Genomic DNA, 24018 nt, shown 5'->3' with positions numbered 1-24018 from the left:
GTCTGGACCTAAAACAAAGTCCTTGGAAGTCCTACTGTAGAGGAACAATTCCAAACTGAAAACAGAAACAAGGAAGAATTTCTATTTCCTGGAGGTCAAGAAACTCCTGACTGCATGGGAACCTCTTGATGACAGGGTGTTGTAAGAGCCCAGTGGAAAATTTGAGGAAGATCTTTAATGTTAAGAAGCCTCTTAATCACAGGGAAAAAGAAGTTAACATTGCATAGAAATTTTTCTGAAATACTTCTCAATAATTTTCAAATTTAATATTTTCACGCGCAAGACGATCCTGCAGTTCGTGTGCTCCATCAGCTGGACACCACAGCAATTTGTGCAGCTGGACAATGCTTTGCAATATTTCATCATCACTGGTGCTTCACCAGCATTTTCTGGTGTCAGTAGGTCAGCAATGTCTCTTCAACACAGAGTCAGCACCCAAATTAGAGATGGAACAAAAAGGATTTGTGAAAACTCTGCACCACTCCGAGGGTCTGTACAAGAGGAGAGCAGGAAAGGGACACACACTCAGGCTGGCAGGTATCAGGAATTCTAAAAATCAGATCATCACAGGGGCAAACAACTCTAGTAGCTCATTCTGTATGGATTTTTTTTACATTTTCCTCTGAAATGCAAAAATTAAAGAGTTAGAAGTAAACATACCCCACTGATAAGAACTGACAGCTTAGAATTAATTGAAGTATTTTAGGGCATTCTCCTGAGCGTAGATAATTTAAAAATGCATCTTAAACACCAGCAACAAATCATTAAACCTAATTATTCTTCAACTTTTTTTTTTTTTTTTTTTTTTATTTCTTCTGAAACACTTGCCACAAAGATATCAGAAACACATCAGCTCCATCTCAGAAAGCATCCTGGGTACCATTCACTGGGGACTGGAAGGGAATACCCAGGGAAGCTGAGTGCTGGCCCTGCTTTGTGTTCCTTCAGAAGTGCTGCCCTGGGTCCCTGTGAGGCTGAGAGGAGCTCTCCTCTGAGCTGGCACCAAGCTGCTTTGTGCTGCTTCACAGCATCCTCCTCTGCTCCTCTTTCCATACAATGCATGTGAGAGGAAAATCAATGTGGGGGGAAAAAATAGAAGGAAGCACAGAAGAGCTCCTGTGAAAGGAATTGCTTCCAGCACAACATAAGAAATGTGGGTCCAGCCCTGATTAAGTTCTACACTGATGGTTGCAAAATAGGGTATTAAAACAAGCAGTGGAGCAAAATCCATCCCACTTTCAAATTAGGGATGTGTTAGTCTTTCTAATGTTGAACCTGTGGTTGAGTCCTAGCACATAATGAAGAGCTTTTATGAATTTCATAAAGGAGAAGACATAAGATGGTGACATGTCTTTTAAACAAAGCTTCTTATTATACTTTTCTTCAATAATGTGAAAACATGCTTTTGCTAAGGGGGATAAAATGCCACATGTTATTGCAAACAAACCTTTAACTGAATAACTGGGGAGTGTTTCATAATGTCTCCTCAGGTAAAGCAAAGATTCACATTCTAATAAAGTCTTTTTATGTTGCATCCTAAATGAGTTTCACAGATGCTCAGTCTATTCACAAATCACATACAAGTCCTGCTTTACACAGGGACTGTTACACTGCTGAGAATTCTATAAAATAACTCGTGGTTATTTTGACCACCTATTTAAAACAATATGTGAGTTTTTCTCTGATTTTGAAAAATCCATAAAAATCTTTACAAAAACCACAAGATGCCAAGTTTTGCCCACAGAGCTAAAGTAAGGCATCCATCAGCAGTTCTATTGAACACGTATTTGTGGATAAATATAATTCAAAATGATCAGGCAATTCACCTGCTTTGAATTAAATAATGAGAGGAGACATTCTTGGATGGTGGCACAGAGAAAAGGATTTACAGGTTGGAGAGGAAATAATTACAGGTGCTGGTGTGCTGTAACTGCAGTTCTGCCTCTCTGCCCACTTGTGCCACGAGTGACAGAAGGAAATGAATCAGCTGCCTCTTGCTGCTGCTGAGGGGACTGAGAATTCCAGAACAACCCCAGCCATTCCCCACCATGAAACACACTGATGGCTACCAGATGCAATTACTGCAAACAGACCCTATTTCTACTTCAAATGACACATAAGCAGTTTATATTTGGAGGCTTTATGTTACTTAACTTCGATGGCAAATCTATCTTAACATTAAAAATGAACAGCAGCAAAGAGGACAAATGTATTTTATGTCAGAAAGATCACAGGTAGTTCTGCTTGCATCAGGCTTTCTAGGCATAATACTAGTAGCACAGGGACATACTTTCTTTAAAAGAAGCATCCCACCTCATGAAAAATGTGGAATCCTCCCCTGTGCTCACCACTACAGCTGGTTTGAGATATTCCTCACATAAATTTTCAAGTTTTGGCCTACAAAACTGCACATGATTGACAGAAATTTCAGCTGAAATCTTTAAGTACCACCAGAATTCTCCACAGAAAGCAGGCATTTTCAGGAAAAAAAAAATCAGTCAAAAATAGCTCTGTATCAAGCACAGTTTCGCTGGGAAATTTCCAGCAAGCTGTTTTCAGAAGTACAGGCTTAAGCCTTAACAGGTTTTGAGAGGTAAATAACACTGAATAGGCCTCCTTCAAGGAGTATCTAGGACACTAAAAATGGAATTACATAGTTCCCATCAGCAACAGAATAAACAAATTCTCACACATCACCTTTCTTTGCATTAGAGAGTCCAAGAGTTTCCACTAAGCTGTCACAGGGAACCAGATAACATCTACTGGCTTTCTTCTGGAACACAAAGGGAGTATAGCTTCCCCTAGCATTTTGAAACATGCCAAATTAAAAATTAATAGATTTTTTTTTCTTTTCAAAAGAATATTTCAGATGTTGATAGGTCCCTGCAAAATTCTTTCAAAAGTTAATAAACATCTTTAAGCTACATGTGGCATTGGCAGGAAGAAGTTAAACTACAGATGGCAAAACAGATCTCTTTATTTGCACATCCTTCTCTTCATCTGCAATGCTAAAGCAACCACAAAAAAAAGAAAATGCATTTCTGCCAAATCGATGTCAATTTAAAGTAGATTATTCCTTCTGGGTTTACACTATAATTTGATCCAGCTGATCAAAGATGAGTGCATTATTATTTTCTGAGATCTGAGGTACAATCAGTGTGCAAAATTAAAAAACCCAAAGGCTATCCAAGGTAAAAGTAGAAAAGACTCAACTTTTCACAGCCCTACAAACCCATGGGCACTGCACTGGTGGCAAGGGATTATTTCCAACATATATTAAGGAAGGATAAATTGGAGAAGGACTGGGCTGTGTATTTTCAAATGATGGAACTTCATTCATGGCTACTTGAATCTGGGATTACAATTTATGCCTATTTATAATAACAATAAACTAAATAAATACAAACTTTCCCAACTTATTCAGTCTTTTTCTATTTTCTTCCTAGTCACGCTTTATTTTGCAAAACCCACAAACTTCAATATGTCATTTATCCAATAAATTGTGAGCTGTCTTCACAGTTTTCCATGACCACAATCCCATCTGAAGTGTATTTTCTGAGTTGAGACAGATAATTGCTGCCTCATTTAATTCCAGTCCCATCTTAAAATACATTTCCACTAGTAAGTCAAGATTAGCTTTAATTATTGGGGAATACTAATGATCTTGTAGTCCAATTTAACAGTTATCTATGGACATTTTTTTTTTTTTAACAAATGCTTTCTATCCTCCTCCAGGCATTTAGGTCTGGTCCCTGCATGCTTGTAATGGTGGCAAGCCATGTGGAATAGTGCTGTTAAAGAGGATAAAATGAGCTGGAGAAGGAACTTAGATAATTTTTCACATTTTCTCCTCCCCATCTCTGAGTGTCCATTAAATACAAAGGTGTATGTGCAGTTTTCCAGCTGGGCAAGTCTCACAGCCAATGGCACCTGGAATTATCTCTCTTGTATTATGCTGTTATATTTTCTTTCTAAAAAATCTCCTCACTGTTCTCAGGAGACAGGATATTAGGCATAGATACTATTTTAATCCTACTAGAAAAGATATATTGAGACTTATAATTCATTTGAAGAGCAGCTTGAAGCTCTGTGTAAAAGGTAATTAAATGAGGACTGGGTGCAGCCTGGCTGTCAATGGGGCCAGCCTAGAAATTCTTTGTGGAGCTTTTCTGGTTGTGCATCCCCCTTTGGCTTTACACTGCCAATCAGCCTTACAACTCTGCAACTATCTCTGAGAAAGTTACAGATGAGTAAGAGCTGAGAAGAAGGAGAAGTCCTCACATCTCGGGCAAGGTGTGAATCCACGGTAAGCAACAGGTCTGCTGCCACGCAGGAATGCAGCTTTCCCAGGCTTTTTCACGGAGCAGAGCCTTCTGTTTCCCTCAGAAATGTGAAGGTGGGGAGCCAGCAATTGCACAGTGTCAGGAACACCTTCCTGGGGATGGCTCATTCAAGGTATGGGTGGATGCTCCCCTTCCAACAGGAAGGACACATCCCAGCTCTCAGAAATGCAAAGCCCAAGACAGGATGGTTTGTCATCCACCCACTGCTAAGGGCAGCCTCAGCCATGCCTTTCCCATTTCACCACAGGCCTTCATCTCTCTCACTTTATGCCCCAGTTCCTCACATTAAAACACAGAGCTAATCCCACTTCTCCTTCCCTGGAGTGCTGCCACGAGGATAAAGGACGTGGATTTTTGGCAGTCAGAGCATGACCAACCTGCAATGCCTGCCATGCTTGTGCACAGATACCTCCACTCAGCTGCTCTGGAGCTTGTTCGGGAATTAACAGCCAGCTGCAAAATACTTACAAAAAGCATTAAGGCAGGGGTTTTGCTGGTATTATTAGAGGCAGCTGGTTTATTTTAAGAATAACTGCATTAAAGCACAGTTAGAGAAGTGAAGAGGTCACACAGCATCTCACAGACACGGGCTGCACACAGTGCCCAGGGGAGCTTTTGGCTGCTCCATGGAGGGCTGCTTTCACTGGTGACTGCGCTGGAGGCATTTAAGGATAACAGGATGGAAGCACTGATTTACTTGCTGTTAAACAACTCTCTTATAAATTGGAGTTTGGTTTCACTCACAGTGAGATACTTTCTTTGATTTTCTATTCCCAATAGATAGGACTAGGGATAGTGCTTTAAGCAAAAATGCAGTTTTTGGTAAACATGGACCAGTTTCTAAGTGCATAGGAAGCTCTGGGTTTTGCAAATGCACTAGAGAACACGCTATATTTATTCTGTAACATCACTGCTTTTTGTTTTTTAGTAAAAAAAAATACTGAAATTAAAGCCACATGAATATTTAATGAAGCTTTAAATAATTTATTTTTAGTTTTGTCCTGAAGATGGCTTTACTTAAGGGTACTGGTAACAATCACTTAAAATATACATGCACACCTGAAAAAAAACTGATTTTATTTTTTAATTAATGCAAAATTATTAACAGAGTGAGAGCACAAAGCTTTAAGTAACTTTTAGGTACACTGGAATCCTTCCATTTTGGTACCCAAGTTCAGCTCCTCCAAACCAGCTGAATCAATGTGGAACTAAGTGCAGGCAAGCAGGAGCTGGTAAGAAACCATCATGATTTGAAGCCAGAAGAACGAACTCAGATTTTTTTTCAGGAATTCTGTTTTTTGCAAAAAATGCATGCCATGCTACGTGGTGCTACCAAAACACCATTAGGATGACAGCTTTGAAACAACATACTGCACCTCTGCTTGTGAAAGAAAGGAAGTAAAGAAATTATTCACTGTAAATATATTGATTGATTTCCGTTTCTTTTCCTAACAGTGAAATGTCCAAACACTGAAAAATTGAGTTTATCTAGTATTAAAAACTATGCACTAATTGTATAGGTATTATTTCTCTCTTAGAGTGATTTTTTTTGGAAGAGTCTGTTTTTCTATGATTTCCAATTATGACTAATTGCATAATCATATGTCAACAATTCAGGTGTCAGACTGAAGACATAAATCAAAGCACAAACTCAATTAAAAACAGCAAAAAAATTAGCAATAGGCATCCTATCCTCAGAGTGAGAATCTGGAAAGGCATATGCCAATACAGCTCAAATTTAACTGATAATTTATGTAAAAATGTATTTTTCATAAAAGTTTTACTAGATTTCATTGTAGAAAAGTAGAATAAAGTCCCTGTGAGCACAGATGAAACATGTTTAAAATAACACATCCTCACTAGAAATGCTTCTCAGTTTGCTCAGTTGTACTTCAGCTACATGAATTAATGGGAAATGCATGACTGAAGTTTCATACACACATCCACAGATGGCCCTTGCCAGGAGCAAAAACACATGTAAAGTAAAAAAGTTTTAAGCAGAAGGACTCACACTGCCATAGAGAATCCCAGTGTGTGCTACCCTGTAAGAGGCAGGATAATCAGGCACAGTTCTGATTTGAGTGATAAAAATGAATATAGATTGGGCTAGACTGTAAAATACTGTAAATCAAGACAGCAGCACCAACTTCAGAGTGGCAGAACCTGGCCATCCTGTTTAATTGACATTTTAAGTCTGAACAAGACCAGCAGATTCTCAATATCTTGAATATAATTAGACTGTATCGTATATATAATGCATAAAGAGACACACTTCTCATTCTAGTGATAAAATTTGGTATTTCTGGGAGAGTAGATGTAATGACAAAGAAGGAAATTAACAGCAAATCACTGTGGCTAATAAGGAAGTGTTGAGCCAAAATATTAATTCTCTGCACAGAGGGAAGACAAGCTAGACAGTAGGCAGCAGCAGAGCTGTAGAAGAATTGGCAATTAGACAAATGCTATGTGTACTATCTTTAAAGTACAAAGAAATTATTTGTCTTTGCCAGACTCTGAAGAAGGTAAGCTGACATAAATTAGAAGACACTAATGGATGTTTCGTTTCTTATTATTCACATTGGCAGGGTTCTCCATCATCTTCATGAAAATACAAGTATCAACTAGAAAAATGCACAGAAAGTTTCCCTCTGTTATCAGAGGCTCCTCCAGACCAACACTTCAAAATCAACCCCTGCAGCAATGCCCAAATGCCAAACAGGTCAAGAACACACACAGCTGACACTATTCATCCTGTTCCTAGTGCTCCAAACACAATAATGGCGCTCCTCTCTCAGCTGCCTGCTCTGCTTGTTCACCTTCTCACCCATAAAAACCACACACAAAAAAGCAGGCATTTATTTTAATAAAGTTCCACTGAGAATGTGCAGAGCAACTCAGCAGAAGGAAAGGATATTTAGTCAGCTTTATGTACCAGGGTGAGTATTTGTGATGAGCAAGAGCTGGAATGGAAATTAAGGCTGTTGCACACTGCCCTGGAAGGGCACTCAACAGCAGGACCACAGCACACCTTCAGCAACACAAATATTGCAGCACAGCAACGTGGGACTGCTGAATGTTCTGTAAAGTCTCCCAAAGAGATGGCACACTGCTCAGGGACAGATGTAGAACAATATCCTTGAAGATTTAAAAAAATTGAGATGAGGTCCCTGAGCAGGACTTCCAACCTAAGGGGATGTTTCTATACACAGGACAGTCAGTTGTTCTTGCAATGCCTACCAGTTATTAAACCAGATTTCCCATCAGGGCTGACTCATTTCAGCTGCTCTGGTTCAGAAAAGTAAGTAAACAACAGCCACAGGTCATTTCAATGGTGTTGAAGGATCAGAAAATGAAGATTTTGGAGTACAAAAGGGGAAGAATAGTGCTTGATAATTGCATGGAAATGTAAATACTTTGGAGATATTACATGGAAGCAGCAAATGGCATAAATTTAGAGAGACTGACTGAGGTATTCTGGTAAGTCAAAATACAAATGGAACTGCTTCTTATCCAGATGATCTCAGTTCTGTTTGTGCACATTCAAACATTCCTCCAGTCTGTACAGTGACACCATGGTAGATAAGATTGTGATGGTCTCTCCCATCCTTCAGGACACTTGTGGCATTAGAGTTTGAGCCTTTTTTTGTTTTGATTTTTTTTTTTTAATGATCAAGTTTGGACCCCAGCATTGCTAGAGGCAAGCAACTTATTTTACTATTTATCAATTCATCATTGTTCTAGCAATTGGGAGTCTAGCCCTTTGGATTAACAACCAAGCTGGAAGCTGGTTAGATATGGCAAGTGAGCAGATTTTTAAGCTGCCTGCTATGCTGAACTCCCATTTCAGGGCTCTAACACACTTACAAAGGAATTCATCCAGCACCTACAGATCTAACACCAACCTCTCAGCTTCCACATGCACACAGGGCTTGGGAAAACAGCTTTGTAATGATGTGCAAATAAATCCATGCATCCTTGTACCATTGCTCATATAGGGGGTTCATGAAAAATCTAATGTCTTATAACAACTTGTATCAAAATGGAACATTTTACAGATGTAAAATAGGAACAAACCCAGGCTGGAAATGGATTCAGTGATAACTGGTTTGGCTTGATGACTTTTATAGACATCCTCAGATGTAGAGCTTTCTAGGCATTCCACAGCTTTGCTGAATGGTGATGGGGAAGATAAAGCAAACAATTTCCCTTTATCTGAAAATGTGTAAATGAATGATTCAACTCCTACATCAGTTATGATTGCTAAATGGTTCTTAACTTCTGTCAATGGCCTGATGAAAGGAATTCATTCTGACAATGATAAATTGTTTTCTCAGGCATTGAGGCTTCATGAAAGAGAGGATTTCTTTTGAGGTGAGATGACACCATATCAGTTGAATATTGTTCCTCATTACATGCACTGGAAGCACCCAGTGATTTGCTGAGCATTTAAGCAAATTGTGGTTTATCCCTTTGCCTCTCCACAGTGATGTGGATCACCTTCCTTTACTGAATGCACAGGCTATAACACAATAAGTTGTTCAACATCTCTCCTCTCTCACTTACCCTGTTGCATTTATCTCAGTAATCCATTACAGACCTCACATCATCTGTCTCCAGGTTTTGAGGGTTCCTTAATGTAAATAGGTTTGCTCAAATACATCAGCCTTAATGGACATTCTTTAGGATGATGCATGTCACATTTAATGTATCTACCACATTAATCAGGATTGTTTCCTTCACATCCATTTAAATTTTCCCAAGAATGAGAAAACATGAATTTAATAGCTGTTTACTTAGTAACCCAGTAAAATGCAGTTTTAGTAGTTTGCATAATGGTGGACAAAACCAAGTGCTTGGTTTGGCAGAGGAGGGGGTCCAGTATTTTTTTTTTCTCTCACTGGAAACCTGGAACAAGTTTTTTACAAGCAGAGGGACTGGTATTGTTTCCAGCAAGCTTTGGAATAAGACATTAGGTAATTTATATAACTAAGCACTAAGAGAATGTACATTAAATGGCACTTTCAGAAATGAAATGTGAAACATAATTTTTCAATTCTAGTGTTCATCAGATCTAGATTTCAGAAAGAAACCAAGACAGAAAAAAAGGGAGATGGCACTGGAGCAAGGATCTGTTGGTTAGAAATGGTTATTGGTATGGATACAGAAAGGCTCTAAATGGTAGTCTGGATTTGTGCTTGTCCACACAAGCAGGGACCACCACTTTCAAATAATGCAGGTGGACAAACATAAGGAGAAAGGTGAGAAAAGAAAATGGATCTATTTGCGGGAAAAAAACACATAAGAACCAGGAAGAAAAGAGGAGCAGAAAAAAATTTATCTTGAACACTTCAAAGAATCCAGGCCCTTGTCATAGAAAAGTCTGCTCATGAAGTGTGTTTTCTTATTATCATATATATAATTTCACAGTATGGCTACTGAGTGCTGAATAAAACAATATCAGAATACAAAAGCCAAGGTTATAATCTTCAGTATTTGATGCCAATACAAATAATTTTAACAGACATTTCATTTTAAGTCAAACCCACCTCTATCTGCAAAGTAACATGTTCTTTGCTATCAATATATCTGTAAAATTGCTATCAGGGAGCTGGCAGCTTATCTATAAACTTGCTGTGAAGGACTTTCCTGGTTTCTACTGAAAATGATCATTTTGATCACTTTGCTGCATATAAAGCTTAAAGGAGGGGATTTTAAAACACAGTGCAACATATAAAATACTCACTATACTTCCTCTCTGGAACATGAAGCATCTAAGGAATTCTACCAAATGCTCCCTAAAGAAGACAAACTTCAAAAAAGTTTCTTAAAAAAAAAAAGTTTCTTCCTTTTTCTGACCAGATTGCCTTTAAATTACACTGCAAAGCCCTTCTGAAAGGTTGTTCTTGGAAAGCAGAAAAAATGATGATCAAACCTGCCATGAGGCAGATGATTATCAAGAACTTTAATGGATTTGAGCGCAGGGCTACAGCAGAGCTACAAAAGATTCCCTTGACCTCAGTGTGTGTTTTTGTTCTGGCACAAAGCACCAAAGCCTACAGTGCACTTTTAATGTTGCTTTAATAGTGTGGAAGCCCAACCCTCTACCTAGCCAGAGACTTTTCAAAACCCTTTTAAGCCTCTGAAGACATTTGCTCTGTATTATCAAGGTTCCCATTTAACACTGGATGAATCCATTTAGAGCCACTGACCTGGACCTCTAATGAAAATTTGACAAATATTGGTTCCAAGTCCTTCTTCAAAGTTTCAAGAATTCTGGCTACATTTCATCTTCATAATCTTTGCCCAGCTGTGAATTTCTCTTGGAATTCTCCAAACAAACAACAGGGTCAATGCACAGTTAGGTAATTTATTTCCAGGAACCTTTCTGCTGTGGATTCTAACCCCAGCCTGCCCCAGGGATTTAACTCCCCACACAACCTCAGTAGGAAGTGCCTTGTGCTTCCAGTGGAGCAGGCACTGCCAATAATCCCCAGATGGATTTTGGATAGCAATGACCAATTCTGCCGTTATCAAGTATTTGCTCTCTAGAGAACCCACAAGAAACTTCAGGTCTATTCAGATTGTTAAAATCTATTTTATTCTTACCAGTGATGTTATTTTGATGAAAAAAAAAATCCACTTGCAGTGCTGCCCCTGATATCCAAACTCAACAGGCTTTTATTATACAATGAATCTGGCCTTTTAGCTCAATCAGTGACATATTAAATATAACATTTGAAACCAGGAGCTTTCCAGTTCAATAAAACAACTCCTTCAGATGAACTGCCCATGCTTACACTGGATTTCAGTGATTTAGACCAGAAGAGTTTGATTCACTTATGTTGCTAAGGATGAAATGCCTGCTGGAAACCCACAATGGTAAATAAACACATTCACACATTGAAATATATCTGACAAAAAAAGAAACCCTCTTTCTTTTTACTGAAACCTGAGTTTAAATTTAAGAACAGACTTGAAACTTTCTCAGACACTTCTCATCAGCCTATTTAAGCTGAGGCTGTGTTCTGTGTGAAGCTTGAGGATTATCATTAGCAAAAAGCTTATTCCATGCTGACTTGCTCTTCTAGCAAAATTTCACCCATTTGGGGTAACAGAAATGGAAACTAGACCCAGAAAAATTAATATCATGCAACTTTCAAACTGGGGCTTGATAAATCACCAAAGTGTTGCTGTCTGAGAAAATGGCACATTCAGTCTTTCCCTTCAGCCTCAGCAGAGGCTCATACCAACACTGAAGAATGATATGATTAATTACAACTAAATTTCCTGTTCATTACAGATACATTCCCAAAAAGAAAACAGCCTGTTAATTTGTGTTTACTCAAAAATACTGTACTGTACTGCATACCCTACTATTCCCATGTGAAGCTGACTGCAAGAATGAATTCTTCAGTAATTAGCATTTGTTTGCTTGTGCCATGGATTTTTGACTTTTCCCTTGAAGCTGTTTATCAATGAAAATTCTGAATGCATTTTAATTAATACAATCACACTTTTCCAGGAGTAGCTGCTAATTTGAAACAGTAGTTGAAATATGAAATATTGAACTTTTTATTGCTTTGTTCCTCTCAAGATGTCTAATTATTACACTCTGTATGTAAAGGTGTCATCTGGAACTGTCTTGTAAGTTTTTGGGTCATTGTGACAATGGGGAAATTCAAGACAAATAATGACACTTCTACTCCCTTGAGGGAAACAGAATTCTTTCTCTTTGTAAAATGAAGGTGCCTTTTTTATGTTTACATGGGAGCAATACTGTCAGGAGCTTGACACATCATCTGTGCATTCAATAAAGGAATTTTATTTATAGCAATACCTGAAGACCCTGCTGTACCTGTCTGAGCTGGGGAGTCTGCCATGGCATGAAGTCAGCCTTTTCATCATGTCCTTTCCTCTTAGGCACTTGAGCATTTCCCACTTCATCCCTCTTTCAAAACACAACTGCTTTACTGCAAAGGGCTTGAGGGAGAGCTCTGAGGATGACTGGGCTTCAAAGGGATCCTCAGGGGTCCTTGGGTCTGCTGCCTATGGGGGTCTCTGCTTGCTCACTGACACCACAGCAAAGGCATCCAGGGCGTAACACATTTTAAAAAACTTCCAAAATGGTTGAAATATATTTTGAAGACCAACTTAGCACAATATAATGACTGCTTCATATGGAAATGATCATGTGTTCATGAGATTTAAGTATATGAGGAGGGAATTTGTATATAACTGGGCAGTGTTTCTTTCTTTCAGCTGAGCAAATCTGAAGAGCCAGTGTAATATTTCAATTGGTTTAGATCAGCAACTGACAATTAAAAGCCTAGCAACTGGTGTTTTACACATTTTGTGATTCATACCCAGGAGTATCTCACTGTCAGAAGGTGCTGAACCAGAATTGTCTCACATTGCACCTCCCTAGAGCACTGATATTAGTACCTTGCTTATTGGTTAACTGGGCAGGACTGCTGTCAGTTTAGTTACTTTAGTGACAGTTACACAAACACATGCTTTTCCTGCTGCATAAAAAAACATTTTCCCTGCTTAATGATAGCTTTTCTACCATACATTCAGCTCTAAGTCTGTTTTCATAAAACCCAGTAGAATAAATGCATTAAAATACAGCAAAAAACCCACAGCAAACTTTGTTTTCTGGGGAAATGGCCTTAAGCTGATGGAGAGTGGATTTAGGAATTAGAAAGAAATTGTTTAGTTATAAGGGTGGTGAGGCCATGGAACAGGTTAGTGAGAGAAGCTGTGGCTGCATAGAGTTTCAGCAGGGGAAAAATCAGTATCTTTCTATGAAAACTTTTGTATCAGAAAAATGCCAGAAAAATGCCAGAAAAACCCCTATAAAGAAAATTTAAAAGCATCTGACAACCTGCTCCATAACCACTATGTCCTGTCAGAGACTTGGATTTGGTGCCTGTGGGAGGAGCAAAATATTAATACTCTCAAAAGCCACCAGAACTATCTACTACAGGATGCAACAACAAATAAAATATCAAAATATAGCAACTAGACCTCAACCACAATCACCAATTACACTGATGAACAACAAGGATATTCTGGAGTATTTTTACCAAAAAAACCCCCAAAACTCTGCAAATGTTTGGTTTTTTCTAGATTAAACATTAAAACATTTCACATAATTCAAAGTAAAAGCTTTGAGAATTTTTGTTATGGAGGCAAAGTAATTATTTCAGTATGAGGAAAAATAATTTTGAGCAATCTTAGGTGAGGTATTCTCTGCTGGGCAATTTCAGGTAACACAAAAGAAATCCTTCATGTACAGCATGAGAGGCATGAATTCCTGCTTGTGAATTTCTGCCAGTGCCTACCACTGACAGAATGCCCTCAGAGTCTTACACTGTACAAAGTTCTTGTTATTCAGCTGTTGTCATGGAGCCAGGTGATGGCTGAGTTCTCAGAGAGGGAAGAGTTTAGGGATCTTTCCTTCAGGTAACACAGCCAGAGTTTATTTGTCTGAATTTGGGCTGTACAAGTCAATGAAGCATGCAAACATTTTCCTACTGCCCCCAAAAGAAATGTGTTTTGACATGCTACCTCTGCTTGGACTTGCTGGGTTGGCAGTACCAGTGAAATGAAAGAGATTCTGGCAGGAAAAAATGGAATCAGATTTGAACTTTTTAATGAAATTTTTTTACTGCAGCCACTATCTGCAAAGGGAACTTGCTAAAGGTGAATTTTCCTTGTTCAGTCAGTTCTTTATATTGGTGACACACTGCTCTAATACAAACCTCAGATTTCTGTTTTGTCCTCCATTGCCTATTAGATATTTTTACATGTAGTAAAATTAAAAATTACTATGTGCCAGTCACGAGGCAGGGTGGATGGTGTTGCCCTTCCACAGCAAAGGCAACTTTATTTGCAATAACAGCTTTAAAGGCAAGTTTATTTTCAATAACAGTTTTAAGGTCTTTTGAACAGACACCTGTTTGCTGTTCCTTGTGGTTTAGTTTATCTCAGCAATTATTCTGCTATTTACATTTTATTCTGAATTTTACTAGTTCAGGGCCACATGACGGAGTTACAATATGTCAGTATTATTCCCACTGAAAGTGCCATGCACAACAGCCCTTATGTTAAGCCACTGGGTGTAACCCACTGTTCTTGGAGGCTGAAATGATCTTTCATAACCCAAGGCCCTCCAGTCAAACATTGCATTGACCCCCAATTGTAATGGTGTGTACTCATCTCATGCATTTGATGAAATCTGGCTATTTAGGAGCTAAATGAAAGCTAAAGCTGACATAAGGGGGCAAACAAACAAAGTAATGAGAATTAAACATGTCTTTTTTGCAAGAACTGACAGCAATAAAATCCAGTGTAAAATATAATTCTGTACCTATTACATGACTCTGACATGTAGTCCTTGTCATGGGGTCCTCCTCCTCTTCTTGCAGGTTTTCTGTGACTACTTTAGCCTGTACACAGTGCAACAACAAAAGTGAAGAACATCTGTGACTCTGTTTATGCTGCTTCATGACAACTACAGAATGTTTTGCAGAAATAAATCAGAGTAAAGTTACATGGCAGCTAAGAGTGGAATATATAACCTGTCTTATTCTATGAATGATGTCTGATGATAACAACTTTAATTTCATTTAAAATCACAATATCCAGCAATGAAAAATACCCTTGGAAGATGCACTTCTTCAAAATAAAAACCTAATATGTGGTGTGGTATCTCTTTAGCTCAGTTTGCAAACACTGAACTTGGGCATTTTTATTTCCACCTCTGTTTAAATGCATTTATTAGCTAGACAGAGAGAAAAAATTCATTTAAGAACGCAGTGCACTCTAAGAGCTGTGTGTGGTATTCAAGTTTGTGTTATTCAAACCCCTCAGATATTCTGGGTTTTTCCCAAGATGTATCCTTGCCCTGCCATTCTGCACTCCTGTTTCCCAGGTGTTTGGACAATCTGAGTCCCTCCCTAGCACACAGTGAAATCCCCTTCCCTCCATCACGTGCCATCAGTGGCCACCATTCAGTTTCAAGGACATATTATTCTGCCATGCTCCATAAATCAAACAGGAATAAAGATACTTCCATGGTGATGACAGGAGCAAAGGCAGCACCACAGAAAAAAAATTGCTTTCAATATCTCAGGGATCTTAAATTATTTGCTAATCACTCTGTGCTGTTTTAAACTGCTTACAGCACGCTCACCATAACAAGAGCACATTCTGTGATCTAAACCACTGGAATTTATCATCATTTGCATGACATATCTTTGATCACAGTGTAAATCCTGCTGGCTGAGTTTCACAAGTAGCCCTGTTGACCTCTTGTGAGCAGCCCAAGTATAACACCAAAGACTTGCTCTCCAGATTTTTAAAAATGCACTTATCATCTCTTAATCCCAGGCATTTGATTACATCTTTTCTTTCTTATGAAATGCCTCTCTTCAGGCTGTGGAAAATGAGGAGACATTTGTGACATTTCACAATATTGGGATAGATCCCTGGGTGTTCCGCAAACACACAGAGTGCCACACAAAACTCCTGGTGCCTTGGGTTTGGTGCCACATTTCCACATCACAAAGTGAAACCCGTGGCTGTTTTAAATCACACAGGGCTGCAATAAAATCACAAAGATGAAATGAAGCAGCGCAGCACAAAAATGATTGTATCTCACCTTAAGCTCCAGCCAAGGACATGAAAAAGCACTGAGAACATGGAATATCCTTGGTGTAGGCTGAAGTGTTATGTATTTCTGCTGGCTGGCCTTTAGAGCAAAGTGCTTTTTTGATGAACACTAACGGGAAGTGTGTCCCTCTGAAGGTGAATGCACAAGGCCACCATGGGTGGAACACTGCTTTTTCCATAAATCCAGTGCCAGTCCAGCAATAACATCCTTTGCATGAACAGAAATCAGAGGTAATTGGTGCATATGTTATGGTGTAATAGTGCCTCAAGCCTTTACCTGGCACGTTGTAAGAAAAGTGATTTAATCATCAAAAATTAAATAGCTTTTAAAGGCAAAGATTGTGCTAGAAAATTAATGTTAGAAACTGTTCTGGCCAGGATTTAAAGCAGCAGTATATATCTGATAAGCAGTTTGGAAATACAGCAGCTTCTGCACTGAACCGTATGACTGAGTGCACTTTGCATTGTTCAGAAAAGAAAAAAAATCTTCCTGGTTTAGGGCTTTCAAAAAGATTTATGCTGTTTTCTCCAAAAGCATTAATTTTGTCTTTTTATGAGGAAAAAAAAATGCGCAACAGGCCATCCTACTGCATGTGTCTGTTTTCAGTCACAGCTATCTCCCAGCCCTTTGCAATCTGCTTCAAAGTGAGCAGACACCAAAGAATTACTGGAAATGATAGTAATAAGATTCATGAACTTTGAATTTAAAGACTTTGCATTGCTTTTCTTTTAGAAGTTTGGAGGACAAGATGAAATACCACATTTTGAGGAATCTTAAGGTATATCTCTTTCCTAAGTTAGCATTAATAACTGTAAGCACATTTAAAATCTTGTTATTCTGGATGTCATCAGTCTCTTGGCGCTAGATATTTCTTTCAGGAATTAAGTGCCACAGAAAACACAATATGAAAGTCAAAAAAAATGAAACATATAAATGTAACTTAATCTTCAGAAACCACACAAAAATACTTTGTAACAAAAGAGTGTGTGGTGCAGTAGAAGTAATGCCTTTTCACCATAACTAACATGTCCTTAAAAACTAAATAGTATAATTAGCATTTCTCCATTATTTATGTACATTAAGAACAATCTTTGCAGTTCCTTCACAAAATGAAGTGTGTTTCTTTAAGATATACTTCAAAGACTATTATTGCAGCATTTAGAAAGATTTCACAAAATGACAGACAAAAAGCACAGCAAATTATTGCAGCATTAGAAAATAATAAGTTAGAATGAAATTGTAGCAGCAGTGTGTAGTGTTTTTGTACTTCTGTACAGCAAGGAAAGCTGTCAGGACCATATTAAATGGGGCATAGTTAAACTGAGTGGCTCTGATAAGGGGCTCTGCTCTGCTATCTAAGTTCTAGATCAGCTGGATTGAATTTCCTGCATATTGCACATTTCCAGACTTTCATTCTCTCTCTTTCCTTTCAGTGACACTACAAGGACAGCCTTAGATATGCTTATAATTTGTGGTCTTATAATGCAGGAGACATCTACATTTTCAAAGAAGAGATGATACCAGAGGAGTCAGGAGGAAAGTTTTCAAACACATTGATTTTGCATACGTTCCCTGTAAGTTTAAAAAAAAAAAATGACCTTGCAGATGTTCTCAGCAAAGACGTCTGTTTTAAAGTAAAACAAAAAAAAATTGCCTGAATTTGAAACTATGTATGGAATGTCTTGAAACTATGTATGGAATGCCTTGACCTCAAGCATCTCAACATTAGCCCTAAGTTAGGAGTTTTTTCATTTCCCATTACAAAGCTTTTTGCAATGTTCCCAGAGAATTTGTATTTCAGATTCCCCCAGTCGTGTGCGCTGCACTTCAGTACCTCATTTCTATCAGAACAGCAAAAGGAACAGCCTCAGCTTCAGAGCAAGTATTATATGTGGCACAAGTTTCCAGGCTGTTTGTTAAAATTGTGGTTATGGTTAATAATAATCATAATAATATGGACAAGGCAGCTATCTCAGGGATGAGGAAAAATGCTATAGGGTTAAAGCATTTTTGCTCTCCTTGTGCTGGACTTAAAACATCACAGGGAAGTTCCTTGCTAGGAAAGGCATTGCTCATTAAATCCTAAGGTTAATTAAAAGAAGCTTCACTAGGAAGGGCACCCCTTCAGCCTGACTTTAGGTTACAGTCCTGGACTCTGTGTGAACACTTCTCAATGCAGTAAAGTCAGGCTCCAGCAGCTAACAGAAAACAGCGTAATTTTTCTTCTATGTTACAATGTTCCTTCTCTCTGAGTAAATTAAATTATCAGGTACAGTTAGTACCTTACTGAAGTATAAAACTAACTACAGGCCCTTAACAGGGAGATTTTTAATGGCAGAAAGTGAGATGCATGTCCAATGTATGTTTTTGCTTTTGTACATTCCCTCTTAAATGATAAATATTCCCAAATGTGATCAAATAATTTGCCTTTTCCACATCAGCAGTGTACTTTTTAGGCTTAATGACCTCTGTAATATTCAGAGGAATGTTCAATACTGGCATGCAGTTTTAAGGGAAAGAGTTAAAAATAAAATAAAAAAATAGTCCTATCATTTCACTCTACTACAGTATGATTATAGCATCATTGTGCATGTATCTTCTCAGGAATTGAATTGCCAGCAGAAGCAGTAGAATCTTCATGACTATCTGTATAATGTGGCCTATAGCCAAGCTGCCAACTTTTGTATTAACTCACAATCCTCTAGCTACACAATATCCTTCTATCTTATATATAAACAGTTATTATCCTGTTTGCCTGCAATGGCAATAAGAAACACATCCAGAAGTTAAAAAGAAGGTAATAATGTTTTCATGTACTGTAGCACTTACCAGGGTCTGATTCTGCATTTCCATATCAGCTTTTGTGTTGCTGTTTTTCCTGTGGATTCCTTGAGAGCTGATAGAGTTGCCATGAAGAGAGGAGCCCTGGGAGCTGCCCTTCGACACACTCCTGTAGGAAACATTATTTGATCCACTTTCTGTCTGCTGAGCTGCTTTCTTATCAACTCTGCAGGTAGAGAGTGATTCCTCTGATAAATTGCATTGCCCTTCTTCAATCACTCCACTTTCCCATTCCTTTAATGTTTAAAGTAACCTCTCTGTATCTTTCTGTCTCTAGACCTTTGAGTGATAAATGTTTCTAACTAGCCTTGATCAAACCTGTCACTTGCAATTTCAGGTAGTATATCAATTTAGCCTTTCACATGTGATGATTTATATTATATTTGGGACTGCTGTGGGGCAAACGTGAAAACATAATATACCCATTGCTAAGTTCTTCTGTGACCAAAGGTTGTGAGAGCTGGAAAGGTAATTAATTCTGACAAGTTACCAAATATATGTTTTCTGGTTACAGTACAGGAAGATGGAATACATTAAAACATGTACCTAATTACCCTCTATATTTACACACCATCTGCCTAGATTCTTGATTTCTGGAATAATTTGAATTATCAGCTTGGATGTAACTCGCCTATCTTTAATTTCAAAGACCAATGGTTTGGTTAAAGTAACATGAACAAAATTATAATCTCATTGTTAATGCTTTTTTTTTTCCTGTAGAGAATAAAGTCAAAATTGTGCACCTACTGATTGCTACTGCGCATTCTTAGCACAAAAAGAACATACATGGAACTTCACATCTGGGCATCTGGAAAGCTACATGGACAACAACACACCCCACATCGTGTTCTGGAGTTTTACCTGTTTAAAAGCTCTCTCATGAAGCTGTCTTTTGGTGAGTAGGCAGCTGTGGTAGAACCTCTGACTTGTTCACACTCAATCTCACCAGGAGAGTCTTGGGAAGGCTTCGCAATTCTGCTCTCCATGGCTAAAATGTCACCATTGTCAGCTTTCCTGTTAAGCTGATTTTCTATTTCACAGTGCTGCTCGGTTTTCTTCTTTTCTTTTCTTCTCTCTAATTTTGCCTGCTTCATTCCAAATCCTGAAACTTTTGTGTCCTTTTTTTCCACCTTAGTTTTAGGAACATCAGTTTTCCTGCTACTCAGTGCTGGGAGCTTACTCTTTCTGAAGCCAAACCAACTGGCTATAGAAGGCCCAGTCTTCTGCTTAGTCTCCACCGTGGGGGATTTGGTTTGTCCCTGACCCTTTTGCACATTTTCTTGAATGCATAACATGACTTTCTCCTCTATGGTAGGTTGCAGAGATGGAGAACTCAAAAGATCATTGACCTTCTCAGAGGTTTCCGCTAATTTTAAAGACATTTGCTGCCTTCGTGACCTTGTTGCTTCCAGTTTATGAGGACACTTTACTCCATCAAAGCTTTGGAAGGACAACATTTGTTTGGAAGATACAGTAGCCGAGGCTTCTAACTCCAGTTCCGCTGACAGAACACTTTTCTTACCCAGAGCTTCATGCTTAAAGCTTTCAGTGCTTTTCTCACTCTGCACAGATAGACTGCGTGCATCTTTCTGAGAAAATGGTTTGTTTCCATCGCATTTTGAAGTGCTGTGAAACTGGTCTACTCTTTGAGATGGTCTGAAGGGCAATTTGCTTGGGCTTCCATGCTGGCTATTGCAACTACTCATATTTCCAACAGAGCCTTGTCTAGGACAAGAATTTTCTGTGGGTTTACCAGTATACAAAAGAGCCTCTGGTGTCACTGCTGTCCCAGGAGCAGCCTTGATCTGGAGCCCTTCCACGGCCGAGCTCTGCCTCGTTAGAGAATTCCCTCTGTCAGAGGTGTTTGTAATGATCTGAGTCCGTACTTTCCCGAGCCCCTCAGCCCCAGGGGCAGGTGGCTTCTCTCCTGTGTGGATGCTGAAACTCTGACTGCGAGCCTTCGCTCCGTTCATGCCCAGAGCCGGCTTCAAGTGCGACTTGCTGCCAGAAGAAACAGACCTCTTAACTAATTTGTTTTCTAATCCATCTCCTTTGTCCACCACCAAGTTGCAGCTTTCATGTGAGTGAGCTGATGCTGTATCCATACCAATTCCCACAGCACAATTATTTTTTACTTCAGCATCAGACCTGGAGTCCTTTAATTCAGCATCCATTGCACCTTTGGCGTTTACACACACAGACTCGCTTTGCTTGTACTTACTGGAGCTCCCATTACTTTTGGAAGCTGCATTTATGCTGTCTTTTTCCTGCTTCCCTGGAACAGTAGAGCTCTTGCGGAGAAGCTGGGGAGATTTGACAAATAATTTCAGTCCTACAGGGAGACGGGTTTTCACTCCTCTCTCATTAGAGTTTTGAGAGGCGTGCGCGGCATCGCCGGCGTGAAGCGGCGCTGACGGGAAATTGTTTACCTGAGACAGCAGAGGCTCGCTTGTGCTCATCGTGTGACACTGAGGAGTTGTGGGGAGAATGTTTGGCATCTTCTGTAGCTGATCCAACCCGCTGTCACTGGAAATATTGCTTTTTCTGGAATAGGTGCCTTGTGAAGGAGTTGTTTCCAGTGATGGACAGCCTAGAGAAAAGGACCTGGCTGTTTGAAAATCTGTGCTGGAATACTCACGATTCCTGTGGAGGCCCACCTGATTAGGGCTTTTTGGGCAGACTTGCTTTGTGGAAACTTTGGAAAGTCCTTGGCATGCACTGTGGGATTGCTGAGATGTGCATTTATTTTGCATAATTCCTTCTGCATTTTCTTGAAGGTAAGATAATTCAATTTTGGCCCCAGAAGATACATTTTTTGCTTGCATTTCATGACCAGATTGATTATGAAAGCCAGAGTTCACAGTCCCTTTTAATGGAGATGATTTCAGTACATTTTTTGCTGTTTCAGTGGGACCAGCTCCTCCTAACTTTACTGCTAGAGGTGGAGAATTAGCATAATTAGGCCGAATCAACAGGGATGTTGACCTGCCTGGAGGAAGGGGTGGGGATGGAGACCGGGCTTCTACAGCAGCTAAATCACAATGAAAGTCTCTGGTTGGAGGTTCCCCATAGCTACTGGGCTCTATAAGGTGCTGAGGCAACAGTGGTGATGCTGGACTCTGACTCTTTGGATACTTTGCCCCATCTCCTCTGCCAGGGCGTTTCAAGTCAGGCAGGGCGTGGGCAGGGGGCTTTGGAACCTGAAATTCAACTTTTGAATCAAAAGGACGAGGTGGGCTTTGAGCCTTTTTGAATCTTGAAAGCTTTACAGGTGGCAGAGCAGGTGACTTCTCAAGGGCTGTGGGGCCCACTGACAGAGCTACAGGTGCCTCCCCACTCTCAGAAATCAGAGTTTTTTGGGGAGAAAATTTACCTCTGCTGGGTATTTTAGTGACATTTGGCTTTTGATTGATTCCTGCATGCACAGTGGAGCTTGAATTGACCTTGTATGATGCATCATACGCAGGCTTCACTAGTTTCTGTCGTGAAGCATTTTGCTGTGTCACCCTCCCATAGCGTGAAGATTCACCACAGGTCATGGGGACAGCTGTATTTTTATTCCCTGTATTATCTTCAAGAGTATTTTTCCCAGTTTCATCTTCCTGTCTTTCTGAAGCAGTGTAGTTTCTAGCATTGGGTCCTGGCTGCATATCAGTTCTTCCCTGAGGTATAAGTTCAGTGTATTCTGCACTGGACATAGTTTGTGGCTGGTTGATTGAAATCTCATTTCTTGTTACAGTGACAACTCCAGTTTGATGTGAGCTGAATTCAATTGGCTCACCATCCTTAGCATCATATATTACCATAATGCACTCTTCAGAAGAGGTCTTCTTTATAACCTTCTCTTGTTTAATGAAATTACATGGCTTGGGCCTGATGTCTGGGTGAACAGGTATCTGGTTCTCTTCTTTGTCAGTAGATACAAACTGAGAATTCTCTGTGACTTTGAGCAAGTCAGAGGTCTTTGTATACTTCTCAGGAAAGGGAGTTGCTAATAAATCTGAGGGACTTTTCTCATCACTGCTTTCTATATGCAATTCATCCAAGACTTCATTGTCATCAGTGTCTGAAAGCTGAAAATTAAAGTCCTTCCAGCCTGTATTAGAATGGCTTTGATTTAACTGTAACTCAGGCAGCTTTGCTCTGGTGCATGATTTTGCTTCTGCCTGAAATCCACTGACAAAACTAGTCAATTTCTCAGGTCTTTCCTTTGAATCAAAAAATGGACTTCTTTCTGGCAAATGTTTCCTGTTAGGATCCCAGTCAAAGAGACTGTCAGAAATGCTATGAGTTAATTTGTTACAATAGGTCCTGCAGTCTTTGCTTGGAACTTCCTGCAGCAACAGTAAGGATGAAGAGTCATCATCTGCATCATCATGGGAATCTGAATCATAAGAGAAAGTTTTGTTGTGTTCAATGCAAACACTTCCCATTTCCATTGGCTTACAGTGAGTCTGTTCATTATGGCCTCCACACTTAATTCCAGGGGAATATATTCCTTCGTTGGAGTTCATGCAATCTTTGTAGCCCCATTTTGATATTACTGAAGGTGGTTCAAGTAGTATTTTTTGCTCCTGCAGTTTTTTCAGCCCTTGTAAGATATGGTTTTCCTTGATTCGAGTTGGAGGTAGATCATCTGCAGGACTTGAGAGGTTGCTTGGGAGCGAAGAACCAATGCTTATTCTTTTATCCCATCTCACGGATGACTGTCAAAAGAAAATAAAAATCACTTGTGTTATAAGTGCTGTCAATAAAAGTGTTACCATTTTGGTAAAGAGATAGAGGAGTTGCATAAGGGCATTCCATTATATTCTTTTCTATTTAAAGCAAAGTTCTTTTTTAATAAAGGATTTTACAATGGTGTGAAGGCTGCTGTGCATTACAAACCTGCAGGAAGAACAATATGAATGGAAGGATTAAGATAAAAAAGAAGAGTAGTTTGGAATATGAAAGGCAGGATAAATGTCTGAACAAATGAGGAGACTGTAAGTAAGCTGGAGTGATAAAGGAATCACTCAAAAAATTAAAAAGGGTGGTAATAGGTAGTTCAGTGACAACTGCTTTCTATATAAAAGTGAGAGGAAAGTAAAAAAACTTCTGAAACAGGCAGCTTTTCAGTTAATCTTGTTTCAGATTAACTCAAACTAATACATGAAG

At 39.2% G+C, this 24018-nt stretch overlaps 1 protein-coding gene across 1 annotated transcript in view; it reads right to left on the bottom strand.

Annotated features, from left to right (window-relative positions):
* NCKAP5 (NCK associated protein 5) overlaps nucleotides 1-24018 on the bottom strand; it is a 380696-nt gene that overhangs the window by 35287 nt on the left and 321391 nt on the right. Inside the window, exons 13-15 of the mRNA XM_063161631.1 lie at nucleotides 19723-23567; nucleotides 18850-19027; nucleotides 14716-14794 (exon numbers count right to left, since the gene is read on the bottom strand). Of these exons, the coding sequence (XP_063017701.1) occupies nucleotides 14716-14794; nucleotides 18850-19027; nucleotides 19723-23567 (4102 nt within the window). The remainder of the gene's footprint in view (nucleotides 1-14715; nucleotides 14795-18849; nucleotides 19028-19722; nucleotides 23568-24018) is intronic.

The sequence above is a fragment of the Melospiza melodia genome, chromosome 8, assembly GCF_035770615.1.
Source record: "Melospiza melodia melodia isolate bMelMel2 chromosome 8, bMelMel2.pri, whole genome shotgun sequence".
Taxonomy (NCBI): Eukaryota; Metazoa; Chordata; class Aves; order Passeriformes; family Passerellidae; genus Melospiza; species Melospiza melodia.
Note: the sequence above shows the minus strand (reverse complement) of the source record. Positions and strands in the feature narration are given on the sequence as shown.